Source organism: Pleurodeles waltl, chromosome 3_1, assembly GCF_031143425.1.
Source record: "Pleurodeles waltl isolate 20211129_DDA chromosome 3_1, aPleWal1.hap1.20221129, whole genome shotgun sequence".
In the NCBI taxonomy this organism is placed as follows: Eukaryota; Metazoa; Chordata; class Amphibia; order Caudata; family Salamandridae; genus Pleurodeles; species Pleurodeles waltl.
Genome location: NC_090440.1, coordinates 935,034,595 through 935,061,871, shown reverse-complemented (window position 1 = coordinate 935,061,871; position 27,277 = coordinate 935,034,595). Strand labels below are relative to the sequence as shown.

At 43.7% G+C, this 27,277-nt stretch overlaps 1 protein-coding gene across 3 annotated transcripts in view; it reads left to right on the top strand.

Moving 5' to 3' along the window:
• Positions 1 to 27,277, top strand: part of STK40 (serine/threonine kinase 40) — a 354,611-nt gene that overhangs the window by 222,494 nt on the left and 104,840 nt on the right. For all 3 annotated transcript variants that reach the window (XM_069223947.1, XM_069223948.1, XM_069223949.1), the window contains exon 8: positions 16,498 to 16,613. In XM_069223947.1, the coding sequence (XP_069080048.1) occupies positions 16,498 to 16,613 (116 nt within the window). The remainder of the gene's footprint in view (positions 1 to 16,497; positions 16,614 to 27,277) is intronic.

Genomic DNA, 27,277 nt, shown 5'->3' with positions numbered 1-27,277 from the left:
TTCCACCTGAATTTATTCAGAATTACGTTTAAAAAGCAAGGGTCACCCTATCCTAGCCCAGAGTCCTTGTGAAACAGTCTCATGGCTCCTTGCCTCCTCCCCATCATCTCTGGTCTCCTGTAGGATAAGTGATTGTGCTCGCATGCATCTTTCCCTCTTTGCCCATCCTAATTTGCAAGTCTTTCTTGCTGGATCTGGCCCTCAGTGAGACATGGAGTGCTGGCTTTCTTCATCCTGCTGCACAAATCTTTCTTCCCTTGTTGTGTGTTGAATGAGACACTTGTTTGGGCACAAAGCTTCTTTTTGTATTCCCCAGTGCTCACCTGTTCATTTACTTGGCTATTTAAATGACAGGGAAAAAAGTGAACCAGTAGTTTGCATCTTGTCATTGTAACTTTCCTATTAGCAATTCTTGAATCCAGTCACATCGTTTGATTGTCCCTTAGGACTATCCTCATAGTCCTTCCTATTGACTTTCACAGCTATTTCAGTGTGTGAACTCTTGTACAGATGGGTTCACTTAGGAGGTCTAGTCTTTCAGGGAGCTAGTCCACCAAAAGGGAGCTGAAATCACCAGAACCTTCCTATTAGTTGACACACTGTTTTGTCTGTTTTGTGACTCACTCCAGTCGCTGGTAATATGAACATTTTCTTTTCATAACCAAACAAGTTCTTTACTCATGCACAGCAATAGCCCAGTTGTACTCTTTGGATCTCATTGGTACCATTTTACAACCATCTCTATCTGCTGCATCCTCTGATGTAAATGTATTACTTTCAGATTCCATTTATTCTGTTATTTAATAGAGTGGAACACATTGTTGCTTTTAACCCAGTGTTTCCATAGTGCAGTCTTTTGATGGTGAAGGGTCTCGGAGACAACGGAACTTGCTCTCTAAAGTTGCTTTCTCTTGCCAGGTTCTACATGGGTGTCCTCCCTATATCATATTTATTGGTGTGGCTTAATTATCTGTTGATTTGTTTATAGTATGATATTGTGCAAGACTAAGAGTGACTGCCATAATCATCCAGGGACAGCTGGGACTTGTCTACCCTCAGCTCTGTCCTTTCATATTACCAGTCATCCTTTGCTTGCCCTAGAACTGCAGAATTCACTTTCCATTTCCATTCACTTTCCAAGGCACCAGATGGTCCCATCAATTTCCCTCTCTTCCCTCCTTCCTTCATTCTTCTGCCTCCCCACCTGGCAATAAATGGCCAGGAAGTGTGTTATGTGATGCATCTGGGCATCCTGTCCTCTAATTCCTACTACTTCAGTGGCTCCTAGTCAGCACAGCAGGTCATCAATCTACTCTGCATTTCACTACTCTCTGTGTACAAGACAACTGTGCATCTACCACGCCTGGCCCCGTCAAAATGACACTGTTAAGGGCATCAGCCATGTCCTCCGAGATTTTAATTCACTAAACGGGCAATGTGTGTGGGCTTTCCTGCAGTATGCCTTTTGTTACCCAGGGCTGATTAGGTATTTTTGCAGTTATGAGAATCTGTGAATTAATGCCCACATTACAGATCCCCAAATAACTTAAGGGCCTGAATAACGTCAGCGTGTCCTTCCTCCGTGTCAGCTCCCCAGTAGGAAATATAGCACGGGTATTTGCTTATTTCGCTTAATTGTTTCTTAATAACTAAGGCTTTTCATGGAGTGGGAACCTCTGAATTGTTAGAGGACAGACAGGAAAAGTGAGTCAAAAATGCTAATGCAGGTCAAGACCTCAAACAGTTTTCCTACCCTTAAAGTCTGACTTGCAGAGCGCTTTCTTGCATCAGGTTTCCAACTCTTACCAATTTGTGGCACCAGTAGGTGTTTTAGACCAGTGCTAGATGGTCTCTAAAGGACATCGATCTCCCTTGGCACTGTGCCCAGGGGAACATATAGGCAGTCTGCTCTTCACAAATGACCGTCACTGTTAATGAAGCTTCCTCTGCTCGGACATATTCCGAAGCAGTTGTTCTTACCTTATTGACAGAGTAACTATTTAATCCTCTGTGATTGGCGGTTTAAGACAATAACATAATTGCATGCTTTTTTGGAAGCCTAGAGCAGCAGTTCTTATTTTTATCTGTGCTTGTAGTGTTATCCCCAGTTAGGATGCAGAGTGTTGGGTGTGCTGGAAGTGGTGTTCATTTCCTGTAAGCAGTAACAATTGCAGTTTTTTTTTTTCTTCCAAATCACTCTCTTAGTCTCTTGAAGGGCTGTGGTCCTCACAGCATAGATTCTCCAACTTAGTCTGGAAGTATTTGGTTATACCTTTTAAGGACAGATTCCAATTCCAGTTACCAAACAGTATTTCAGGTTGTCTCTGGGATCTCAAAACCCCCAAGTGTCTTATTCCCTTCTGTTCGTGGGAACATCTCATATTGGGGGTAATAGCTGCTTCCAGGCTTCTTAAAAGGAGAATGATTGTGGTCAGGGGAGTAATCCTTGTATACATCTTTTGTCTACTCTGATTGTGAGAGGATACCATTATTATGGGGACATGGGGTGCTCACCTAGACCTCATCTTCTGTTTCCACTGCTGGTTGGCTGAGATCTTTCCCACCTCTGCCCCAGTCTCTCCTCTGGGTTGGCTTTTGCAGTATTTTGTCCCTGCCTCCTTCACAGGAAAACCATGACGTCTTCAGGGCTCTTCTACGTGTGACAATCTAATTATGCTGTTTCCTAGATGCCCAGTCTCCTACATTCGTCCCCCTGATAATGTATTCAGGAATGGTAAAAAAAAAAAAAAAAAAGATCTGGGCAGAAAAGCAATGGTCCTCAGCCCTAGCATCCTCACTTTCCATTGGTGGGATAGTGATGCCACCCATGAGAAGCTACCTTACCAGCCATTGAAGCCACCAAAACTCCCTTTCTCACAATGGGTGTGGGTGGCTCAGTTAGTGGCTGTGATCCTGGGTTTCTGGGGTAATGATAGCACGTTTTAAGTTCACCCCTCTATTTTGCTTTTTATTCTCTTCTCCGTGATCTCATAGGGTTGAATATGGATGTCTTGAAAGTAAGTGAAAGCTAGACAGACTTAGTCAGAAACAAACCTTGTTAAAATCTGTCCCTAAGCAGACAATGGACTATCACATAATAATATATAGCTAGTTATGTACTCTGGTATAGTGGCAGAAAATCACATTTTGAAGACATTTATATGAATTTCTATAGTATGTTAGACTGGGTGACAAAAAAAAGCCCTCAGCCTAAATTCTGACATTTTATTACAAAATCTCTATATGAAGTGACTCCCTCTGGGCCCTGTCCCAACCTTGTCTGTACGAAATCTAAGGATTATAATTGACTAATTCGAACATTGGAATCCCATGCTGCCTTCCCCGATCAGAACTAAGAGTGGTGACGGAAGCATCACTGCTAGGTTGATGGGGCAGAAGAGATCAGAGGACACTGGCCCCCAGTGGAGGGCCAGCATCCAATCAGTCTGTTAGAGCTGCAGTCCATTCATTTGGCCCTGAAGACCATCCTGCCATCCATCAATGGGAGACTGGTACAGGTTCTCACACACACACACACTACAACCACCATGTGGTACTGCAAGGACCAAGGCTGAGTTGGGTCTTGGGTACTTTGCGCATCTGTAGGTGTTTGGAGTTCCAGGGCTTCTTTCTGGTCACAAAACACCTAACGGGATCCTTGACGTCTACTAGGCTCTGATGTGTGTGCCTACCCATACTTTCACAAAGCACTACTTCTTTGACAGCCAGGTCCGGTAGAAAAGACAGTTTGTTTGCTTGTTTCTACAAGACTTTTTGGTTTGACTCCTTTCCACAAACCTATTCCACCTTGGGGAAAATAATTTACTAACAATAGTGTACATTCTATGCAACAGTTGCCAAAGAAGACACTATGGGCCTGATTCTAACTTTGGAGGACGGTGTTAAACCGTCCCAAAAGTGGCGGATATACCACCTACCGTATTACGAGTTCCATAGGATATAATGGACTCGTAATACGGTAGGTGGTATATCCGCCACTTTTGGGACGGTTTAACACCGTCCTCCAAAGTTAGAATCAGGCCCTATGTTCTTAAAATACCCAAGATCTGAAGGTGATAAAGAACCATACTACCTGCACTTTCATACTGTGGTGAAAACTGTACAGATAGTCCATCTAGTGAAGCAAAACAAGCAAGCGTATATAGGTTACTGCTGGGTGCACACACTCTGCTATGTAATATAGAAATGTTCCCGTTGACATGATTCTGTCTAATAACTCAAGGGTGCTTAGGGAGGTTAGCATCTACTATGTTGAAAGTTTTTCTGCAGAACCGAAAGGTTGAGTAGATCGTAATGTATACAAGTGAACTGTCACTTGCGCACACACAGTTACTCATGGATGCAGACATTTTTAACCTGTTCTGTACCTCTACAAATCTATTTACAAAAGTAAGTAGAATTAATACGGTAGTTTCTCGCCACTATGTAAAACTTACTTGCACACTCATTGGATGATGTCATGAGTGATGTCATAAGCAGTGCATGGTGGGTACACAAGTTATAGTTAGTGCTGTTAACTATAACTGCTGAATTTGTGTGTTTTTTAAAAGTTTTTTTTACTTTAACCTTTGTGGTTTTTTCAGTGCATTTCTAAGGTTTTTTTTTTTTTTTTTTAAATCAAAAACACATTTTTATTACACCTATAATTTTACTTTAACCTTTGTATTTTCAGTGAATATGAAGTGTTTTTAAAATAACAATATACTTATAAATACATTAAAAAATCCTTCACTGATGTTTGCACTGAGAATGTCCAACTTATTCGTTTTTGTAAGTCACATATACAGAAATATTCCAGCATAGTTTTCATGATCTTTGTAGCCATCTTTACATAGACTTTATATTTATAGTTGTCAGCATGAACCTTTTCTGGATTCACTTGTTGTTCATTATTCTGCCATCTAGTGGTTGAGTTCGGAAATTCTACAATTTTGTGTGAGATCTAAAAAGTTTTTTATCCTGTTTTTTTCTCTACTGTTTAGTGGGCGTTGATGAATCTTCCATTTGGTGTCCCCTTGTGACGTTGTTGCACTTCCTCCAGATGTTTACACCTTTTGTCTCCATCTTCAGATTATTTTTTTTCTGCCGTTGAGTCTGGATGGTTTGTCCATATTGTCTGCAAATGGTAGAGGAAAGCGTGAACAATAACCAGAAAATGACTTTTCAAAGTTCTTGAAGACTTACAAACAAGATCTATGGAAGAGAAAGACAGAGGATTGGCTTCAATTTTATACAAAACTTCGGAGGGTCGAGAATACCCGGACGGGGGGGATCCTCAGTCAGTGTGATGGAGAAAACTCCTTTTAAATTTTGCAGAAATAGCCAACACAAAAACGCACCAAACAATATACACCCTGTGTGTAATCTCTGCCTTCCAGTTGATAATCGAAGCAAGGATTGCAACGCCTGTGCAGTTTTTGCACTGAAAACACTCCTAGTAAGAACAAGGCACAGAATGGCGCACCACGCAGGGCCAAATGATCACCCTAGCTTTAAAGGAGCTGGGCCCCTCCCGCGACGAGGAGTAAAATGTTGATGAAGGAGCAAAGGGAGAAACCTAGGAAGGAGACTGCGAAATCATAGAAGTCACGGAGGGACCTCTGAATAAGATCTGAAAGGAGGTAAGAGTCGACAACCTCCGTAAAAGATCCAGAGTCAAAAAAAATCTAACTCGCTGGCAGACAAGGGAGTGTCGTCAGCCAAACATTTGCCGACCGCATACTTGTCCCTCGAAAAGGAGTCAGATGGAGCCCCTGAGAGGGCCTCCAGGAGAGCAAAAACTCCTCAAAAACATACTTCGTCGAAGACTTGAGCGGCGAAGGACGCGTCAACATCCAAAGGCCTAGATTCTCAAAGGGTTCGCCAAAGCCCAGAGAAAGAGCACTCGACAAGGAAGGTCCTTTCCTCGAAGAAAAAACAGGCAACTTCAAGTCCCGATGACAGAGCCCTCGAACTAGAGCCTCGAGGCTGAAATGGCCACTTTAATTCAAAAGAAAAACGAATTTGACAAAGTTTTTAAGTAGTTTTCGAATTACTCAGAAGATTTTGAAGAATACAGAGGGTGAGGCGACTTAAGTCGAGTAAATTCAAGCTCCTAATACCCCAGAGTCACAGGAAGGAGGGGAGGAACTCTTCTACACAGAAGAGCAGACTGCAGAACAACCTCCAGAAGAAGGAGAATACATAGAAGTACAGTGGAAATACTCAGAAGGGAATTACCAGAAGAAGTAGTGGAATTATAGCGATCCAAGCCCTGCCCTCCTGATGATATTGGTACTTATAATTTTGTTATTCAAAATGCAGCTAATAAATTTAATGTACAATTAGAGGAGGATAAGCCTCAAGAATGTTATCTGAAACTCTTATGCCCAGCCAATCAAAAAAACTGTTACCTACCTGTACTAGATCAAGGCAGGGAATCATCCAAAGAGCCGGCAGCATGCAAAGACGTCACACCAAGGGCAGAGACGAAATATAAATTCTCATTAAAAGCCCCTCACCCCCTCCCCCCCCCTCCTACATTAAAGGTACTGTTCTAGCTGACTCTTATCACAGCGAAAGCCAGAAAAAGGATGAATATCCCATCCACCTCTGGGACACCTCCTGACAAAGCAAGAGGATTTAACTCATGGGCCGCAGAATGGAAAGGAGTGCAGCTAACCAATGGCGCGTTGCTAACTCAAATGCCTTACTTAACAGGCACATGCATCAACATTGGGAGGAGGTAGGAGATCTTTTAAAACACCTCCCAGAGAAATAGAAGAGAAGAGCTGCTCATCTGGTAGACAGTGGAAAAAATATTGCCAACACCTACTTGAAGTCAGCATTAGATGCTGCAGACACTTCTAGCCGTCAGCTGATGGGGATTACCTTGAGCCACATACATGGCTAAGAATTTCAGGATTCAAGCCGGAAGTCCAGGCAAATAAAATAAATATACTGTTCACTGGTCAGCAATTGTTTGGTAACAGGGTTGATGAAAACCTTAACCAACTTAAAAAGGACAAGGAGACTGCTAAGTCTATGGGGGCTTTACAATTCAGCGGTAGAATGTGACGGAAATCTTTTGCATCAAGGAGACCCACCTCAGGAGGCACATTCTTAACGGGAACTTCTCATCAGGGGTTCCACATCAATACTAAAACATCTGCGCTGCAGCAAACCTGACCAAACCTGCCACATCAAGGAAGAGGTTCCTTTCGAGGAAGAATCGGAGGAAGAGGACAGGCAACAAGGGGAAGTTTAAATACAACCAGTAAATGACTGCACTGCAGAAGTAATAACGTCCACAATATCGCTAACAAAATACAACAATAAACCGTTTCTTAATCAGTCCCCAGTAGGAGGAAGACTACAGGGAGTGCAGAATTATTAGGCAAGTTGTATTTTTGAGGATTAATTTTATTATTGAACAACAACCATGTTCTCAATGAACCCAAAAAACTCATTAATATCAAAGCTGAATATTTTTGGAAGTAGTTTTTAGTTTGTTTTTAGTTTTAGCTATGTTAGGGGGATATCTGTGTATGCAGGTGACTATTACTGTGCATAATTATTAGGCAACTTAACAAAAAAAAAATATATACCCATTTCAATTATTTATTATTACCAGTGAAACCAATATAACATCTCAACATTCACAAATATACATTTCTGACATTCAAAAACAAAACAAAAACAAATCAGTGACCAATATAGCCACCTTTCTTTGCAAGGACACTCAAAAGCCTGCCATCCATGGATTCTGTCAGTGTTTTGATCTGTTCACCATCAACATTGCGTGCAGCAGCAACCACAGCCTCCCAGACACTGTTCAGAGAGGTGTACTGTTTTCCCTCCTTGTAAATCTCACATTTGATGATGGACCACAGGTTCTCAATGGGGTTCAGATCAGGTGAACAAGGAGGCCATGTCATTAGATTTCCTTCTTTTATACCCTTTCTTGCCAGCCACGCTGTGGAGTACTTGGACGCGTGTGATGGAGCATTGTCCTGCATGAAAATCATGTTTTTCTTGAAGGATGCAGACTTCTTCCTGTACCACTGCTTGAAGAAGGTGTCTTCCGGGAACTGGCAGTAGGACTGGGAGTTGAGCTTGACTCCATCCTCAACCCGAAAAGGCCCCACAAGCTCATCTTTGATGATACCAGCCCAAACCAGTACTCCACCTCCACCTTGCTGGCGTCTGAGTCGGACTGGAGCTCTCTGCCCTTTACCAATCCAGCCACGGGCCCATCCATCTGGCCCATCAAGACTCACTCATTTCATCAGTCCATAAAACCTTAGAAAAATCAGTCTTGAGATATTTATTGGCCCAGTCTTGACGTTTCAGCTTGTGTCTCTTGTTCAGTGGTGGTCGTCTTTCAGCCTTTCTTACCTTGGCCATGTCTCTGAGTATTGCACACCTTGTGCTTTTGGGCACTCCAGTGATGTTGCAGCTCTGAAATATGGCCAAATTGGTGGCAAGTGGCATCGTGGCAGCTGCACGCTTGACTTTTCTCAGTTCCTGGGCAGTTATTTTGCGCCTTGGTTTTTCCACACGCTTCTTGCGACCCTGTTGACTATTTTGAATGAAACGCTTGATTGTTCGATGATCACGCTTCAGAAGCTTTGCAATTTTAAGAGTGCTGCATCCCTCTGCAAGATATCTCACTATTTTTGACTTTTCGGAGCCTGTCAAGTCCTTCTTTTGACCCATTTTGCCAAAGGAAAGGAAGTTGCCTAATAATTATGCACTCCTGATATAGGGTGTTGATGTCATTAGACCACACCCCTTCTCATTACAGAGATGCACATCACCTAATATGCTTAATTGGTAGTAGGCTTTCGAGCCTATACAGCTTGGAGTAAGACAACATGCATAAAGAGGATGATGTGGTCAAAATACTCATTTGCCTAATAATTCTGCACTCCCTGTAAACAAATTTCTCCAGAAGTGGAGAAAAATAACTTCAGACAAATGGGTATTAAACTTAATAAAATGTGGATATTGCATAGCACTGGACAAGTTCCCTCCAACAACAAGACCAAAGAAAAGGAATCATTCAAAGGAAGAAACAGATCTACTTCTGAAGGAAGTTATGGAACTAATAAAGAAGCTGTAGAGACAATGCCAAATAAGGAAATCAACACGGGGAATTACTCAAAATACTTCTTAATTCCAAAAGTAGACCCATCCCTCTGTCTGATTTTTGGATCACCGGTTCATCAACAAATTAAGACCACAAAGAGAATTTATGTCAACAGTACACCTAAAAGATGCATATTTACACATACCGATGAATGCAAAACACAAAAAGTTTCTACAGTTTGTGGTAGACAAACATCACCAATTCAAAGCTCTAGCCTTTGGAATAAAGTCAGCTCCAAGAGTGTTCACAAAATGCCTTGATACAAAAGCGGCACATCTCGGGAGAATGGGTATTCATGTATACCCATATCTAGACGACTGGTAAGTGAGGGCACACTCTTACCAGAAATGCATGAAGGATATTCTGATAGTAATGAGCACATTGATGTTGCTGGGGGTTATCATTAAACATTGAGAAATCATCCCCAGAACAGGAAAAGATTTTTCTGGGTGCAAGACGGAACACAATTCTGGGGAGGCGTTCCCCAGCAAGAAGAGGGCACAGTCTCTTTTGGAGGAGATTCACCACTACCAGAAGGGGCATGCTCTGACCTTGAGGGCTGTGGGGAGACTATTATGGAAAATGGCATCATGTATTCGCTTTATTCCAAATGTGAATCTGCATATGAGACCAATACAAGAGTGGCTTCACAATCAATGGTCACAAACAGGGAGTTGGGAAGATCTAGTGGTTGTCACGGAGAAAGTGCTGGATAAAATCACGTGGTTCAACAAAGAAAATATTACACGGGGAATACACTTTAAAAAACCAACTCCATCTGTAATGATAACCATCCCACCCTACTCCAATCCACCCCACCCTACTCCAATCCATCCCACCCCAATCAAGTCCACTGCTACCCAATTCACGTCACTGCAATCCAATCCACCCTCACCACCCCGTTCCATCCCACTCCAATACAGTCCACTTTAATCCACCCAGTCCAATCCTGTCCACATGAATCCTCTCTACTGCAGTCCAATCCACCCTACTCCAGACCGCCTTAACCTACCCAACCCCAATTCAGTCCACCTCTCTCCAATTAATCCAGTCCACCCCACTCCTATCCAATCCACCCCATCCAAGCCACCTCAGTCCAATCCACCACACTCCATCCAGTCCACCCCACCTGATCCAATCCACCTCACTCGATCCAATCCACCTCACTTAAATCCACCCTACCCCAATCTGAGCCACAACAATCTGGTCCACGTCACTCCAGTCCACCTCACGTCAATCTACCCCACTCCAATCCAGTCCACCCCATTTCAAGCCAGTCCACCCCATTCTACCCCAATCCAATCCACCTCACCCTAGTTCAGTCAGTCACTCTCCAATCCATCCATTTTACCCCATTTCTGTCCACCCACTGCAGTCCATTCCACCCCACTACAGTCCAACCCACCCTACTACAGTCCATCCCAGTTCAGTCCACTCCCATCCATCCACCCCACTCCAATCCATCAACCCCTCTCTAATCCATCCACCCCACTCCAATCCACTCCAACACACCCCACTCCTATCCAGTCCACCCCAAACCCAATGCAATCCATTCCACCCCACTGCAGTCCACTCTAGCCCATTTCAATCCACCCCACTCCAATCCATCCCATTTCAATCCACCCCACTCACTCCATTCCACTCCTACTCACTCCAGACCACCACAATCCATTCCAGTTCAGTCCAACCACACTCCAATCCAAATCCTTCAGGCCCACCCCAATCCAATCCTTCCCACTTCACTCTACGGCACTCTCTGCCACTGAACAACTACACGTAACCCCCCTCTACTCAACTCTACTCCACTCTCCCCTACTCCACTCTACTCCCCCCTACACCACTCTAGGGCACTCCAACAAATCCACTGTACAACACTATTTCCCCCACTCTGCTCTGACCCTAAACATCACTAACTTTTAGTCATGCTGAACAGCAGCTACACAGGCGTACAGCATTGCAAAATACATTGCCAGAGCCAATAGCTGTTGTATAGGTTAGACCTACTGGCTTTGGCAATTCTTGTTACTTATGAGGCTGGTTTATTTAGAAATGTTTCTGTGTTGTGGACTTTGTTACAGATTAGTTCGATCAGTAGTTGCACCAAGACATTGTCACATAACCTATTTTATATTGGCTTTGTTTGTACTAATTGAAAGCAAAGGATCAGTGAATTTGAGTGTTGCGTGGCCTGTTCCCCTATCCTCTTTACCTTCTCACTAGAAAACACAAACCTTGGCAAGGCCAATCACCAGTGCAAGATCTGTTGGCTTTGTCAATGTTTTTTAGCCATGTTGAACAGTAGTACAGCTGCAGCATTGTGGACATATTATTTTTTTTTTTTTTAAAAGCACTAAGATGCAGCAAGCGTTGACCACGTCAAAGCAGTGCGTTAAGTGTGCAGGTAATGTCCGGTACTGAGTACCTGCACATCTTTAATTTGAAAGGGAGAGTACCTGCCTTTGTCAACACTGCTGCAATACATTCAATGTGTAGAGTACCGGCACTTCTCAGGAGTAAACAGGTACTCTATATAGTAAGTACCTGCACGTCTATATTTCAATTTAAAGCACTGTCATAGCATTTTTTGTTTGTTTGTTTTCAGCCATGTTCTTAGCAGGAGCGCTGTTGTAGAAGCTAAAAAGAACATTGGCAAAGCCAGTAGATGTTTCACCGATGTGACGTGTTGGATTTACCAATGCACAGTGAGGGTTTCCGGTGCTGGGCACCAGCACTTATTTCTGAGGGCCGGCATTTATTTTTCTGCCTCAAGCATTTCCTGTGAGCAAATGAGAAATATGAGAAAGATGGAGGAAGAGTAAAACGAAAAGCTGTCGCAAAGGGAGAAAGCCGAAGGGGCAGCGAGTGGCTGTAAATGGATTAAAGAGGCCCGAGATGGCTTCAGGATTATGCTGCCTCAGTACTCCGTGTTCACACATTTAATTGCAGCAGCCGCATGTTTCAGAGGAGAGCTTTGGGCACCGGGACCTTTTTATTTACAAAGTAAGCACTGCCAGTGCATGTTGAAATTGATTGGGCAAAAGTGAGCTACAGCGTTGAGGAATTATAAAAAGCCTCTTACTGTCAATTCAGTCTGCCTCCTTCCATTCTCAGGTAATCCTTATGCACTTGTTGGTCATTCATTGTTCCTTTATATGCTGTTGGCACCACTGATAAATGGATTTGCCCATTTTCTTATTATGTTCCACATGGTTTGCTGTAGTTTGGTCTGACTGTTCCTGAGAGGATTTCTGTCTTGCTATCTAAATGAACAGCGTGCCTTCCCTGTTCTCCTAATTATTTTGGAAGAAATGAAATCAGAGAAGAATTACTTTTGTGGCCACGGAGGTGTTGAAAGTGTGCAATAAGGTAAAGAGCCTGCTTTAAAATGCAATCCCAGGGGGTGGTCGTGCTCCAGACAAAGGAAACCCGGGGATGGTGTAAATAAGCTGTATAATTTCATGTTGACTAATGTTCACTCCTGGCGACAGGAGAGATGGCCTGTGTCATCCTCCCTCTCCCAAATGATTAGTTATAAGGTCGGTATCCTGCCAGACATGGACTCCTTTTGAGTTCTGGTACCATTACTCCATCGCAAGGTGCCGACGAGACTCCTCGAAAGTACTAAGACACTTTAACTGATGCTCGTTACTATATCGGAGGGTACTGCTCTACGTCTGGTTACAAACCTTACCCTAGAGCCAGCAGAGGTAGACCGTTCTTCGGGATTAAATTCGGTTAACAGCCGTCATACAAGGCTCGCTGATGGTTCATCTGAGCACTAGCGCTGATGTTAGTCACTGTCTGCAGGGCTGGCTCCACGTAAAGGCTTCAAGACACGCACGCACGCACACGTACACACACACGTACACACACGTCAAGCTACTGTAGTCGACATACATTTTCAATGGATTAGTGTCACTCTGTGTGTGTGTACACACACACACACACACACGCGTGTTGAATTGCATTATATGTTCATTTATGTAGCTCTTCCCATGCCGTTTGCTAGAATTCTCTGTTTCGAACATTTGCAAGAATTCGCCGAGAGGTTTGGAAGTGTGTTGAAAACCAGTTGGTTCTCATCCAGAAAAAATAAGTATTTCTTCTCAAATAGCAGCAGCTGTAAGGACGCACGGAAACATGAAGCATTTGAAAATGTACCAATATCACTTCGACCTCCTAGACACTAAACTCCTTTTCCGGGGAAAGTAGCTTAGTGTTCTCCACACATGACAAAATAGTCCCCGAAATGTGCTATTTATGGCATATGAAAAGAATCCCATTCATCTCAAGGTATGAGAGAAACGGGAAGCGGATTGAAGGGAATCCAAGGCAGTAGTGTCATGCTAGTGTGGAAGTAAAAGAATTGACTGCGAGTGCAAGCGGAGTCTATAAAGGAGGAGCCGAGAGGGAGGGTGGGCGTAAGCTTACCACTTTCCTAGAAATGAGGGGCAAAACCTGGTCAGCTGCCAAAATGCCGAGTGACTCACTCGGAGGAAGGGATGCTGGCGCAAAGTTGTGTTTACTTTCCTCTCTTTTGGCTGAGCAAGGATCAGATTATGAACTGCCTCTCGGGGATCTAATCTATCTTCCTCCTAGTGGATGCTAATTCAAAGACAAAAAAGCTGCTTGCAAAGAGACCCCGAAATTAAATATGAGAATTTCCGAAGGCAAATATAAGGTTTTGTCTGTACCCTTAAATATTGCTTTTTTGTTTTTCTGTGCTGTACAAAAGCACGTGTGCCAATGGTTTTAATAATAGGCTATTTTTTATTTGGGAGGCTGGTAACGTTGTGGTGGAACTTGTTACAGATCAGTTCTATCAATAGTTGTACCATGCCACTACTTTGGCTCAGGACCTATTTATTTTATATTGGCTTTGATTTGTATTAATTGTGAGGAAAGAATCCGTGATTTTTGTGTGTGTCAGGTGCGAGAGTATCAAAGAAGATGCAAAATGTCCTTTTGGTTATTTACAATTAAGGGCATTTTCTGTGTGAAACTGTTTTCGTTTGACTGCCTTATACCTGGTTATCATTTATCTGATTGAAGCATCTAAACTTGTCAGATTGTCTAAAGGATTAGCTTCCATCACACGGTTTGAGACTTTGACTGCACTTAGGTCCGCATCATACCACATAAAGAAGACATCTCGGGTGTTGTGCTTCGAAGGTGTGGGATGATTCGGGGAATTAACAACTGAGATAGACCCACACACTGCAGCTTAGTTTAATTGGTCATAATCAGAAGTGAAGACAAGATGGCAGGTAACCAGTGTAGGAGGGGTAGGCTCAGCCACCCTAAGTGCGACCTTTTGATTTGACAGCAGTCAGAATTTAGCCGTAACTTGGGTTGGGTTTGTCATTACAGTAATAGAAGTACCATTTATTCGTACTGTAAATCAACAAAGCATATAGCAAAGTAAATCAAAACAACCATATACCATGGTCTTCTCGGCCGACACCTGGCCAAGCTCTAGCTCCTGGAATTTCTGCCGCCCGTGTAGTACTTTCTTGGGCTGCAGAGACTATATATTACCTGACCTTTCTCCATTGTCTTCTAGGAGGCCAAACAATGATATGGAAGCCTGTGCAGTATTTGCAAAATATTTGAGTGTGTTGCCCTCCTTTATCTTTTCTGAAGTGAAACCTTGCGTTTCACCCCATTTACTGCTTAAAGTGCTGCATCGCTGCAGAGAACAAGCCACAAAAGCCAGTCCTTTACTGTTCAGGTGACTAACCTCGGGGATAATCTTCTTTTGCATGTGGAGGCACACTTGGAATTCAGGTATAATCTGAACACCTTAAAATTCTCCAGGCCTAGAGCGAACCTAATGGTATACTCTTTTTAGTTTTAATGTAATCGGGCCACACAGTGAAAAATACAAAAAAGTAATAGATGGAATGTTTGAATCATCAGCCTCTGATGAAACCCAACTAATCCGAAATCGGGATTTGATTGCTTGTATTCAGATTCAGCGAGTGCCTAGTTTAGCAGTTCATACTGCACTGTTCCCATTGGAGCATGACCAAGACTGGCGCTAGTTTGAGATGGCATGGTGAACAAAAAAAATATGCACTGGGATACAGACCAAGTAATTACCAATGGCTGTAATTAAGCATTCCATCCATCACTTTTTGGTATTGTTCATTGTGATGCCCTAAGTGTGAGGGGTATAGCCATAAATGTGTCATATGCTCACCGTGCCACTGGAACCAAGCTGCAGCAAACCAAAGACGTCTAACTAGGTCCAAAACCTGCCCTGGGTTGCTTGTGTACTGCTCAGAGAGGGCCTGGCAATTTGCACTGGACTGTTCCCATTGGTGCAGCACAAAGGCTTATTTTCATACAGCTGGTTCAAATCTAAAGTGAATGGGGTGCAAGCAAATGGACTAGCGTGTGGACTGAGCAATTACCAGTGACTGGGATCATTTCTAGCATTCCATCCGTCTCTTTTTTTGTGTTCTTCATTGGGCTACAGGTGACAGTATATAAATAACATAAGTCTGTTAACGTTTCATCATAAGAACTCCAGAGAAGCACCCAACACACTGGTGTCCTTTATGTGGTGAAAATCTTAACTAGCGTTTTTACTTTTATAAATGGGCTTCTGTACTTCTGCAACACGCATACATTTTTTTCTATTTTCAAGGGAAAGCAGCTATGAAAGATAGGAGGTCATAACCCCCCAAAACGTAAAAACCCACATCCATTTCTGGGCTTCCTCTTTTTATCTCTTTTGTTTTGTACTGGGTTTCACCCAAGTTACTTCATTTGTGTTTACTATTGTATTCAAAGATGATGCTACAACCCAACTTACATCTCTAACTACCCCACCTCTTCACTGCCCCCACCTCTTCCCTACATTGCCATGTAGCAATTTTGATGATGTTTAGTTCTGCATACCCACAACAAGCACATTAAGCCACTACCATCCTTATTTATTGTCTTTTTTTCTGAATACAGTTCACATTTGCTCTGATCTTGCTTTACCAGGCCAAAATAGAAATTGTACTTCTGAATGTTTGTATTGCTTTCATTGAGTATGTTTCCTGTAGGACTGGAGTGGAATGCAGACATTGTACATGAAGCAAACCAGCCTCATTAACCTCTCCTACACCTTTTATACTGTGCATTAGAAAGTGACAGATCAGTGTTTACAATTGAACGATGTCCCAAAAAAGCACCATTTAGGTCTCTTGACTAATGTTGATCTGAACTGTTGGAGACATAAGTTTCTATATATTCAGTAAATGACCTTCCTTTTTGGTGTAGTAAATGCGAGTTTGTACTAATTGTAGATGTGGTACCCACTCTTAATCTCTTTGTTTATCTGTTCTTCACAGGACTCATCGAATAACTGTGACAAACTTTTGCTTAGGCAAGCATCTTGTGAGCGAAGATGACCTTCTGAAAGATCAGAGAGGTAGCCCAGCCTACATCAGCCCTGATGTACTCAGTGGTAAGTACTAGTTTAGTTTTCAGCTGCTAGCATCTCTTGCCATTAACCCTTTAAAAACAAATTTCATGCTTAAAGTTTCTTATTTCCTTTTGATAAGAGGACTTGTAATCATTTATATTAAAATATTTACTTATGTTAGAATAATTTTTACAGGCGCGGCCACTGCATTTCTGCCTGCTTAAGAAACATACTATTACATCTTTTCTCTCCTGCACCACTCGCCAACAAGACCCATGTTGGAATATTGCCTTGTTGAATTTTGCCAATGCTTTCATGTGTAGTGCAGATAAACATATTTTATTATACTGCGTTTATATACCACTCTTGCCTACACACTGACCCTTGAATGTTTCCCCAAAGCAAAGTTGCAGGTTACCAAAGGCAACTGTAAAGTAAACTACTGCAAGTATCTGAGATCCTTTAGTTGAAGTTGTCCATGAGCAGAACAAAACATCTGTCTTCACTCTTTCTTGGTATCAGCGCAAACCCTTTAAATCTTAAGGCCATGGAAAGAAGGTTCATACTTGGAACTTTCCTCAAAGTCTATTCCCTCTCTAGGTTTATGTATGCTTTTTGCTGGATGTGTCTGACTGGGCATGATAGAACAGCCTAGCAAGGTAATATGGAGCTGAGCTATACTCTTCTTTGTCCCTAAGGTAGAGGGTGCTAACATTATTTGTATTTGATTGGTGGTCAGTACCTTCAGGGTTGGAGAACCTTGATCGGAATCTCATGCCAAAAGTAAGGCAAGCTGTATCTTGAGATTTCAGAAGTGTGTGTGTTCTAAAAGCCTCAATTATTTCCTTTTCAGGAGTCAATGTAATACATAGCTACCTTGAAGATTAGATAAATTGGACAGCAACCAGATTGATGTAGAGGAGACTGTTAAAACAAAGCATTTGAAACGTTTTTTGGTCTTTGGTTGCTTCGCAAAGTGATTACACAAAACCCCCCTTCCACAGTCTCCATCCCCAGTTCGGTTTGGACCGATTACATTTCACACCTTTATAGTGAAAACTCATTTGATGGACGGAATTTCATAGTTTACAACGAATATCTTAGAAGTGGTTCTTTCCCAGAGATAAGACATTGTGATCTCAAAAAGAAAAAAGCAAGAGCCTCTTCACCTGTGGGCCATGATGGGATTAGTTCTGAAGAGAGACTCTCAGGCATGTGAAAAACTTTAGCTCCTATTTTCAGTGATTGTTTTTTTAAATGGTCAAGTCCCAGTTTCATGGAAAGGGAGTATTATAAATCCCAAGTAAGGTTCACAGTTGCTTCCTTTGAATTTCCATCAGATTGCTTTACTTGACTCAGCGGGAAACATTTTTCTAGGCTACATCCTTGAACTGCAGGACTGGGTCTTTGCCAAGGGGATCATACCATGGGAACAAGCACAATTCCACCTCAAACATTCTGTTACAGACAATATTGCGACTGTTCAAACTAATACATAAGTCTGTGATTGGAAAGTCGCAAATTTGGTATACTGCACTTTCAGATTTTCCACATCCTTTGATGAAGTTTATAGGCCCACTGTTTGGAACAAAGTTCAGGGGCTGGGAGTTCCACAAAACTGATGAGAATAATTATAGCATGGCACTACTCAACATGGAGTTAAGTGTTGATGGGAGGGGAATAAAGGGCTTACAACAAAAATTAGTGCTAGGTTTGGATTAAAACAGGGATGTATTTTGGCCCCTGTTCTGTTTTCCATCTATTTATATGATTTACCAGCTCATTTTATAGATGTCAAGAATTTTCCCCCACTTTGTGCCACCTGTGACATTCATGTACTGATGTAACCTGATGATGTTTTATGTGATTTAACTCCAATCATCTCACAACAAAATTTGAGTACACTGGAGAGTTAAGCTTGGCACAATTTATTTTAATATCAATGTTGGTAAAACAAAGGTCTTAGGGCCTGATTTAGATTTCAGCAGACGAGTTACTCTGTCACAACGGTGACAGATAGCACTTCTCCCAAAATGTAAGTTACATTATATCCTATAGGGGTTTATTCTTCGGCGGATGGGCTATCTGTCACCGTTGTGACAGAGTAACAGGTCTGCCGAATTCTAAATCAGGCCCTTAGTCTTTTAGGAGGAAAAGCATGCTGCCCCTAGTGGAGCACATTGAGGCATGTGACCTTATTTTAGCGCTCAGGTTCAAAGTTTTACTTTTTGAATGCTTATGTGTTCTGTGTAAAGGTGGGATCCAGTTTTATCATGTTTTATTTATCAGCCCTTCAATTCGACAACCTCAAATTCATTACTTTGCTCCTCTGTGTTTTAGGTTGAATGCAACTAATTGGGATGCTTTGATTAATTTTACTACTTTTTCCTCCAGAAGTTTGTTTGCTACAGTGTTTTAAAATGTTTTAATTCATTTCTGAAACCCTCATGATTGCATTGATATGGTTTGTAAAAATCACATATTTTGTACTATTATATACATTAATTGTTGGTCTCTGTAGATGTCTTAATCATAATCAACAAATAAATACATGAATGAATAGATCAATCCTCATTAAAGAGGTTCATTGGTAAAATCTCTGTGGGTTGGTGAGAGAGCTGCTTTCTGCTACTTCCCTCACATGTTAGGGAGAACACCTATCTTCCCAGTTTTCTGTGTAGATAGTGCATCTCCCCTAACTGGTGGGGAGTGGAGACTGAAAGGGGGTTGGTTTCACAGGACCCAGGCACAATATTTTTGTCTGTCTGTTATTCAACCACTCAAATGTGGTGGATTAACTGCCCATGTCCACTGCATTACTTTGGAGTCTGATGGATGTGAATGGTGCTTTCACAACACTAAACTCCTTTCAGAAGGGTTTGCTTTTTGAAAAATAAGAAAGCCTACTAGGCAACGGGATATTATTAAAATAAACAATCTACCCAGATAATGGGCAGTGTCCCCATCTCAAAAGGAGCCCAACAGGCATCAAACCACACCTCCTTTCTTAAAGCCCTAACAGTCTTTCTGCCACCCTCCACTCCAGAGGATGATTGTATGGTGATTTACTTCTAATCTGCCCAGGGGTGGCTGAAAGCCCCCTCGATGCCAGGCATAAAAAAAATTATTTATCTCTTTCTGACAGTTATAAGCACATTATTTACACTAACATTATTTTGTTAGCAGACCATCACTATATTTCTGACTTGCCTATTACCATAAGATTTGTGAGCTCATTTCCCCATAATTCAAAACTAAGGAGGGCAGTCAGCAATATCAGCAGTTTGTTAGGCCTTCAAACCGGGGGTACAATTATTGTGTTTAAAAGAAAGCAGACCTGTATCAGTGACTGCAGTCCCTTTGCTCATATTCATAGTATGCTGGTCACTTTATATGGCGAAAGATGTTCCTTGCATCTGCAGTGAGAGGGAGATTCTAGAATTTTCCTCTCGTTTGTTCAAAGTAGAGGAGGCCGAGACCAGATGGACTGGGGACTGAGAGTTTTTCCAGATCTCAGACATGCCCAGGACACTGGGGTGTATCACCCTTCCCGTGAGGATAATTGATCTCTCCTTCCTCGGGATCTGGCGATCTGATGCTGAATAGGAGGGAGATGAAGCAGTTGTGCCCTTGCCTCATGGTGATGCATATTTTTTAATTCATTATTTGCTTTGCATTATAATATAGATACACATATTTGCTGTGTATATTGCAGTAGAGAATCATTTGCACATGTTTTCATTTCATTGGTGTGACCATTTTTAAACGTGTACATTCAGCATGCTAATCTCCTTTTACGAATCTTGTGAAGTGAAATAATAAATGTCTTCTTTAGGACTAAGACGTGCATTCCAGAGATTTTTTGTCAGTGCATAAGTGTTTCAGCTCGGTCATTAGTGAAGAAAAACATTTGGCTCCCCCTGTTTTTTCCACCAGCAGAACTCAAGTCTTTGGTCTGGCATTTTCTAAGGGTTCCTCTGCCACTAGTTACTGCAGTGTCTTCCAGTCAGACTACCAGTGGATAGATGGTTGACAGTAGCATATTTACGTTTTAGCATTGTTCAGTCCTAAAAGTGACAAGCCAGAGCCACATACAAGCTCCATCCGTGCACATCTATGTTGGTCCTTTATTTTCGCTCCTTCAATCGCAGATCTGGACTTGTGCACCCCCCGCCCCCCCCTTTGTCAAAATTGAAGTCCATAGTTCAAGGAAACAACATCCCCACTGAAATCTACACCTAAAACTACAGGGCTGTATCTATCCCGCTACATTCAGAAACAAATATGTGACTGACCTACATGAGATGTGCCTTTGGTGTTTGGGCCCGGGGCAGGACTCGTAATTGTGTGAAGATTGCACCCTCATGAACCCAAAGGCATTCTGGCACTATAAGGAAAAGCTGTATGTTGGTGAGCATCCAAAAATGCTATGCAAGTCCTGCTCCCACTTAAGGTTGGGGAGATAGGTTCTGTGTTCTGTTGAGGTCGTATGATAAGTCAAAGTCTAAATCAAAGCAGAAACACAAGAAATCCAAGTGGTCCCCATCCCTCCAGAAAAAGCTGTGAGTGTGTAAAAATGCAACTCTGTCTCGCTCCCAATCTTTGATTAAGTGGCCAATTTCACAATGTATCATGATGCATCATGAGTTCCCCTGGCTTTGGAACAGAGCCTTTAGGGAGGTCATGTTTTGCATTTTTGGCACTACACTTGTTCTCCCTGGCAAGGATCTCTTGGGGCCTTCAGTCAAAGTACTACCATCATCATCTGTGCCTTTCTAACCAGCCTTGGGTTCTGCAACAATTGCATTCCTGCCCCGGTCCCTTGAAGCTGGTCTTGATACTGGCGGCACCAGATATGGGACCCTTTGCCAGTGTCCGACACCAAGCCGAACTGATCTCACCACATCTGAGGTTGCGTCATGTCCTCCTTCAGACACACCTGGTCCCTGTACAGTCAGATTCAGATAATGCAGTGCCCCTACGATGGATCTGCCCTCATTTGCTCCACCAGCTTTTCAGTTCCAAATCTGATATCAGTTATCTACCACTAGGAGATGACAACGGAGATGATGGGGAAGATTTCCCCCCACATTATGATGATGGGGATGATTTCCCCCCCACATTATTATAATGATGATGATGTGTCTATAGACTTAAAGGACACCATTGGGTTTGATATTTCCCCTGATACTGGGTTGGTTTCCCTCCCTGGGCAACCAACGGAAAAAAGTGCTTTCATTGCAGTTGTGAGTAAACATGCAGCTGAGGTTCTTCTTTCTGTGGAGGTCAGACTAATGTTCTTACTGAAGTTTTACAGCTTGGGCAGGCTTCCTCGAAGTCCGTACTGCTGTTCTTTGAAGCCCCAACTAATACATTGAAGGGCACCTGGTCTAAGCCTTGCTCTTGCCTGTGGGTGAAAAGGCTGGTAGCAGATGTCAAAGGCCAGCGCCTAGTATCCATAATTCTTTGAATAAACGCCCTGCTCCAGAAAGTCTTGTGGTCCTGCTTCCACCACCAAGATAAATCCTAGTTCATTTGCTACAATTGCCCCCACACGCTTATACTAGTGGAGCACATTGAGGCATTTGCACAATCTTTGGGACATGGTCAGCAAGATCTTCCTGGCAGTCTCAGAAGTGTTTAAGGCCTACCTTGCTCAGACTTATCCTAACTATTTAGGGTGCAGCCACATAAGTTATTTGGGCTGGCCTGGACATTACCAACTGCTTGGTGTGAGTAGTCAGCACCAACGTGGTGCTCTGCCACCATCATGGATGAGATGCACATGCTTTTTTCTTGTTTTGCAGGCATCCCTTATGGATATGCTTTTTTGATGGGTCCTACCCTTGAGTGCTTCAAAGAAAGCTGGGTTACTGTGCACTCCTGGGTCCTTTTGCCACCTGCCACACAGTTCCTCCATCAGTTTCAGCCCTTCCAAGGCTACTCCGGAGGTTTGGTGTACAGGCAAAACCAGGTGCCCAACCCCCATCATGCATCCTGCTTGCCCAATTCATCAGGGGGGATATGCAGATCTGTAGTGAAATCTGAAGTCTCAGTGGGCCTCGCACCACAGAAGCCTGTCCACTAGCATCGAAGTTCTGGAGGAGACTGTACGAGATCTGCAGTAGTGGGTGCTTGAGATCAACATGATCAGTGGCAAACCCCTCTCCCTTCCTCAAAAGAGCTGAAGGTGGTGACCAATACATCTCTGCCGAGCTGGGGGAGGTCATCTAGTAGTGTTGGAGATCAGAGGACTCCCGGACAACACCACAGAAATGTGGTATTGCAACAAGCAGGGCAGACTAGGGTCCTGTGCCAAGAGGCACTACACCTCCACTTTTTGCTGGAGCATCAGGGCATTTCCTTTATTGTGAACGTCTTGCAGGATCTCTAAATGCCAGGTGGTCGAGCTCTGACTGCGATGTCTGGCAGATCACAAATGGAAAGTCTTGGTTGGACTTTTCTGCCTCTGTTGTGAGCGCAGAATGTAAATAATTCTGCACATTGGAGGTCACTAGAACTTTCTCTCTAGAAGACACATGCAGGTTAGAGTGGAGCACAGAGCTCCTGTACTACTTTCTGTCGCTCCTGCCCTGAGTTCTGAAGATCAGGAATTACCAGGCCCAAATCATCCTAGTGGCCCTGGATTTGACCAGGAGTGTGGTGGTATTCTGAATGTCTGAGCATGAACATCTGTCCTTTGATCAGGTATCGCTTCAGTGGGATCCCTATTCCTATTGAAGGAATCCTCCAAACGCAAGATAGAGGATTTCAAAAGGTAGGGGTCACCTCAGCTCAGGGTACCTTAGGGGCTGTCCTGACTGGTAGGTGACTCCTCCTTGTATTTCTCATTATCTCCTCCGGCCTTTGCTGCAAAAAGTGGGGGCAGTGGCCGGAGGGGCGGGCATCTCCGCTAGCTGGGATGCCCTGGGGTGCTGTAGCAAAAGGCATGAGCCTTTGAGGCTCACCGCCAGGTGTTACAGTTCCTGCAGGGGGAGGTGAGAAGCACCTCCACCCAATACAGGCTTTGTTCCTGGCCACAAAGTGACAAAGGCACTCACCCCATGTGGCCAGAAACTCGTCTGGTTGTGGCAGGCTGGCAGAAACTGGTCAGCCTAGTACTAGGAGTCGGACTGGTATTCAGGGGGCATCTCTAAGATGCCCTCTGGGTGTAGTTTACAATAAATTCCACACTGGCATCAGTGTGCATTTATTGTGCTGAGAAGTTTAATACCAAACTTCCCAGATTTCAGTGTCACCATTTTGGAACTGTGGAGTTCGTAATTGACAGACACCCAGACCATATACTCTTTATGACTACCCTGCACTTACAATGTCTAAGGTTTTGCTTAGACACTGTAAGGGCATAGTGCTCATGCCTTAGGGCTGCAAGGCCTGCTAGAGGGATGACTTGCCTATGCCACAGGCAGTGAGAGGTGGGCATGGCACTTTCAGGGGAGTGCCATTCCTACTTAGTAATTTTCTCCCTACCAGCGCACACAAGCTGAGAAGCAGTGTGCATGTGCTGAGTGAGGGGACCCCAGGGTGGCATAATGCATGCTGCAGCACTTAGAGACCTTCCCTGTCCACAGGGCCCTTGGTACCAGGGGTACCATTTTCAAGGGACCTATCTGTTTGCCAGGGCTTTGCCAAGTGTGAGAACAAAGGCCAGGTTAGGGAAAGAACACTGGTGCTAGGGCCTGGTTAGCAGGGTCCCAGCACACTTTCAGTCATAACTGGCATCTTCAGTCATAACTGGCATCAACAAAAGGCAAAAAGTTAGGGGGTAATCATGCCATGGAAGGCATTTCCTCACAGAGAGTAAATAAATTGATGCCGCTGGGAAGAGGGTAGCGGCCCAAGCTGCAAACCATTGGCAAATTGCCAACTCTCAAGCCCTTTTGGCCCGGTACGACCAGGCCCATTGGGATGAGATGGAGGAACTCTTACAGTTCCTTCCAAAGGGAGCATCACAAAAGGGACCAACAGATTGTTTTGAAGAGTGAGACTATTTCCAACACCTCCAACAGGTGAGCCCTTGTCATCACAGACACAGCAGATCGTGGCATAAACACTAGCGTAATTTTAGGATTGCATACTTGATTTCGTTGCTCTGGTTTTAAACCTGAGGTCCATCAAGCAGTCCTCAACATGCCCTTTGACAAAGACCACCTGCTTGTGCCGCAGGTAGACACTACATTGGAGAAGCTCAAAAAGGACACACACTGCCAAGGCCATAGGTGCCCTAAAGAACACTACACAAAGGGGCTCCTTTCGCCGCACTGGGTTCAGGGGGATCATATCACTCCTCCAACTTAGAGGCGCATCTATCTCACACCCTAGACAGCCTCAGTCCACCTACACCAGAGGCTTCTACTGAGGCTCCTACAGTGGGCCTACCAATGTAGGGAAAGCCAATGCTACACACGGATCCTTCAACAATTCTACTCCACCTCATATACAATCACCACGGACCAATGGGTCCTTCCCATTATCCAACATGGCTATTGTCTGGAGCTTATCACCACTTCTCCCAATGTTCCCCCTCACACTCCTAGGCTATCTCAGGCACACTTGACCCTTCTGAAAAAAGAGGTCCAAGCCCTTCTCAAAGTGGCCGTGGAAGCCTGTTCCACCCCAGTATCAAGGTTCAGGGGTATATTCCCTAATATTTCCTGATTACCAGAAAGGATGGCTCTTTCAGACCCATATTGGACCTCTGACCTCTAAACAAATACATCCTTTCAGAACACTTCAACATGGTCACCCTTCTGAATTTTATCCCGCTTTTACAGCATAGCAACTTTATGACCACTTAGGACACCTATTTTCACATACCAATTCACCCTGCACATCAACCGCATTTAAGATTCCTCATTTCAGGCGAACATTATCAATTCAAGGTCCTTCCCTTTGGAGTCACTACTGCTCCCAGGGCATTCACAAAGTGCTTGGCAGTCGTCGCAGCACATCTGATAAGGCCCAGCACATTACAACAGTGCTAACACTACACTCAGTTGACAGTTGATCTTCTTCACAGTCTGGGCTTCACTCTCAACATTCTCAAATCTTACGCCCAGCCCCGGCAGATTCAGCCTTATTTAGGGGCTATTCTGAACGTGCAGTTAGAGTTGGCATATCCCAACCCAGCTCGTGTCCAGAACTTCCACACTCTTCTCCCTCAGTTCCAGGAAAACCATTACTACTCAGTCAGGACCATCATGCGCCTGTTGGGCTTGATGGCTTCTTGCATTGCCGTAGTTCCCCATGCCACACTTCGCATGGGTCCCCTTTAGCAATGTCTGTCTCGTCAGTGGTCTCAGTCACAGGATCACCTGGAAGATCTAGTGTTGTTAGACCGCCAGACTCACTGTTCTCTGCAATGGTGGAACACCAGCAGACTTTTTAAAGGGTGGCCTTTTCTAGACCCTGTGCCTCAATTTACACAGACACATCACAGATGAGTTTGGGTGCTCACCTTCAAGTCCTGACAGTGCAAGGCCTCTGGGATGCCATTCACCATTCCCTACACATCAGCTACCTAGAGCTTCAGATGGTATTCGTAGCACTGAAATCTTTCATTCCTCACCTGTCTCACAAGGTTGTCTTAGTCCTCACGGAGAACATGACATCCATGTATTATTTACAGATACGGGGGGACATGGTCTTCTTAACTCTCACAACTCTCTCAGACCATATGGAAGTGGGCTCTTCACCACCACGTTCCTCTCTTAGCAGAGTATCTGCCAAGAACGGACAGCGACTTTGCAGACCTGCTCTGCTGGGTGCAGAAACAAGTCCACGAGTGGAAACTCCACCCACGAGTCCTTCACTCATACTTAGAAAGGTGGGGTATTCCCCACATAGACCTTTCAGCCACAGCAGAATGCCAAAACTTTGCCTCCAGGTATGCACACGCTCTATCCAAAGCCAATGCTCTGGATGAGTTGGTCAGGGATATAGGTCTACGCTTCTCCACCTATCCTTCCCTTTCTGGTTTGGAGGATCAGGCAAACCTCTCTCAACATGATCCTTGTGGTCCCTCTTGGGCACGCCAGCCTTGGTTCACCACATTTCTGGATCTCTCAATAGTCCAACACGAGAAGCTCTCCAGCAGGCCGGACCTTCTCACTCAAAATCAAGGACAAATCAGGCATCCAGACCCCAAGTCACTCAACCTCGCGACATGGCTCCTGAGGCCATAGAGTTTGGCTACCTAGCCGTGCCTGTAGAGTGTATGGACATTCTCAAGCATCCCGTAGACTTACTACTAGACATTGGTATGCTGCAAAATGGAAATGTTATATTTGCTACAGCCAGCCCAAACACATTGAAAGCTACAGTATGAAATAGTCTGTTATTTGCTCCACTTACAGAAAGCAAATCTACCTTACATTTCCATTTGACTATATCTCGCAGCAGCTTTAGCTGCATATTTACAGAAGAGACAATATATTTCCTCGTTCAGAATCCCCGTCATTAGGGCTTTCATGGAAGGTCTTAAAGGTGTCATTTCACCTTGGTGGAACCTTAACATTGTGCTCACTTTACTCATGGTCTCCGTTTTGAACCACTTCATTTTCCATGAGAGGAATTCTAGTGAACGTGAATGGCTTTCTTAGTCTCCAGCACATCAGTCAGGCGTGTTAGCGAGCTCCAGGCATTAACCTTGGAAGAGCTTTTCTTCCTAATTCATAAAGATAAAG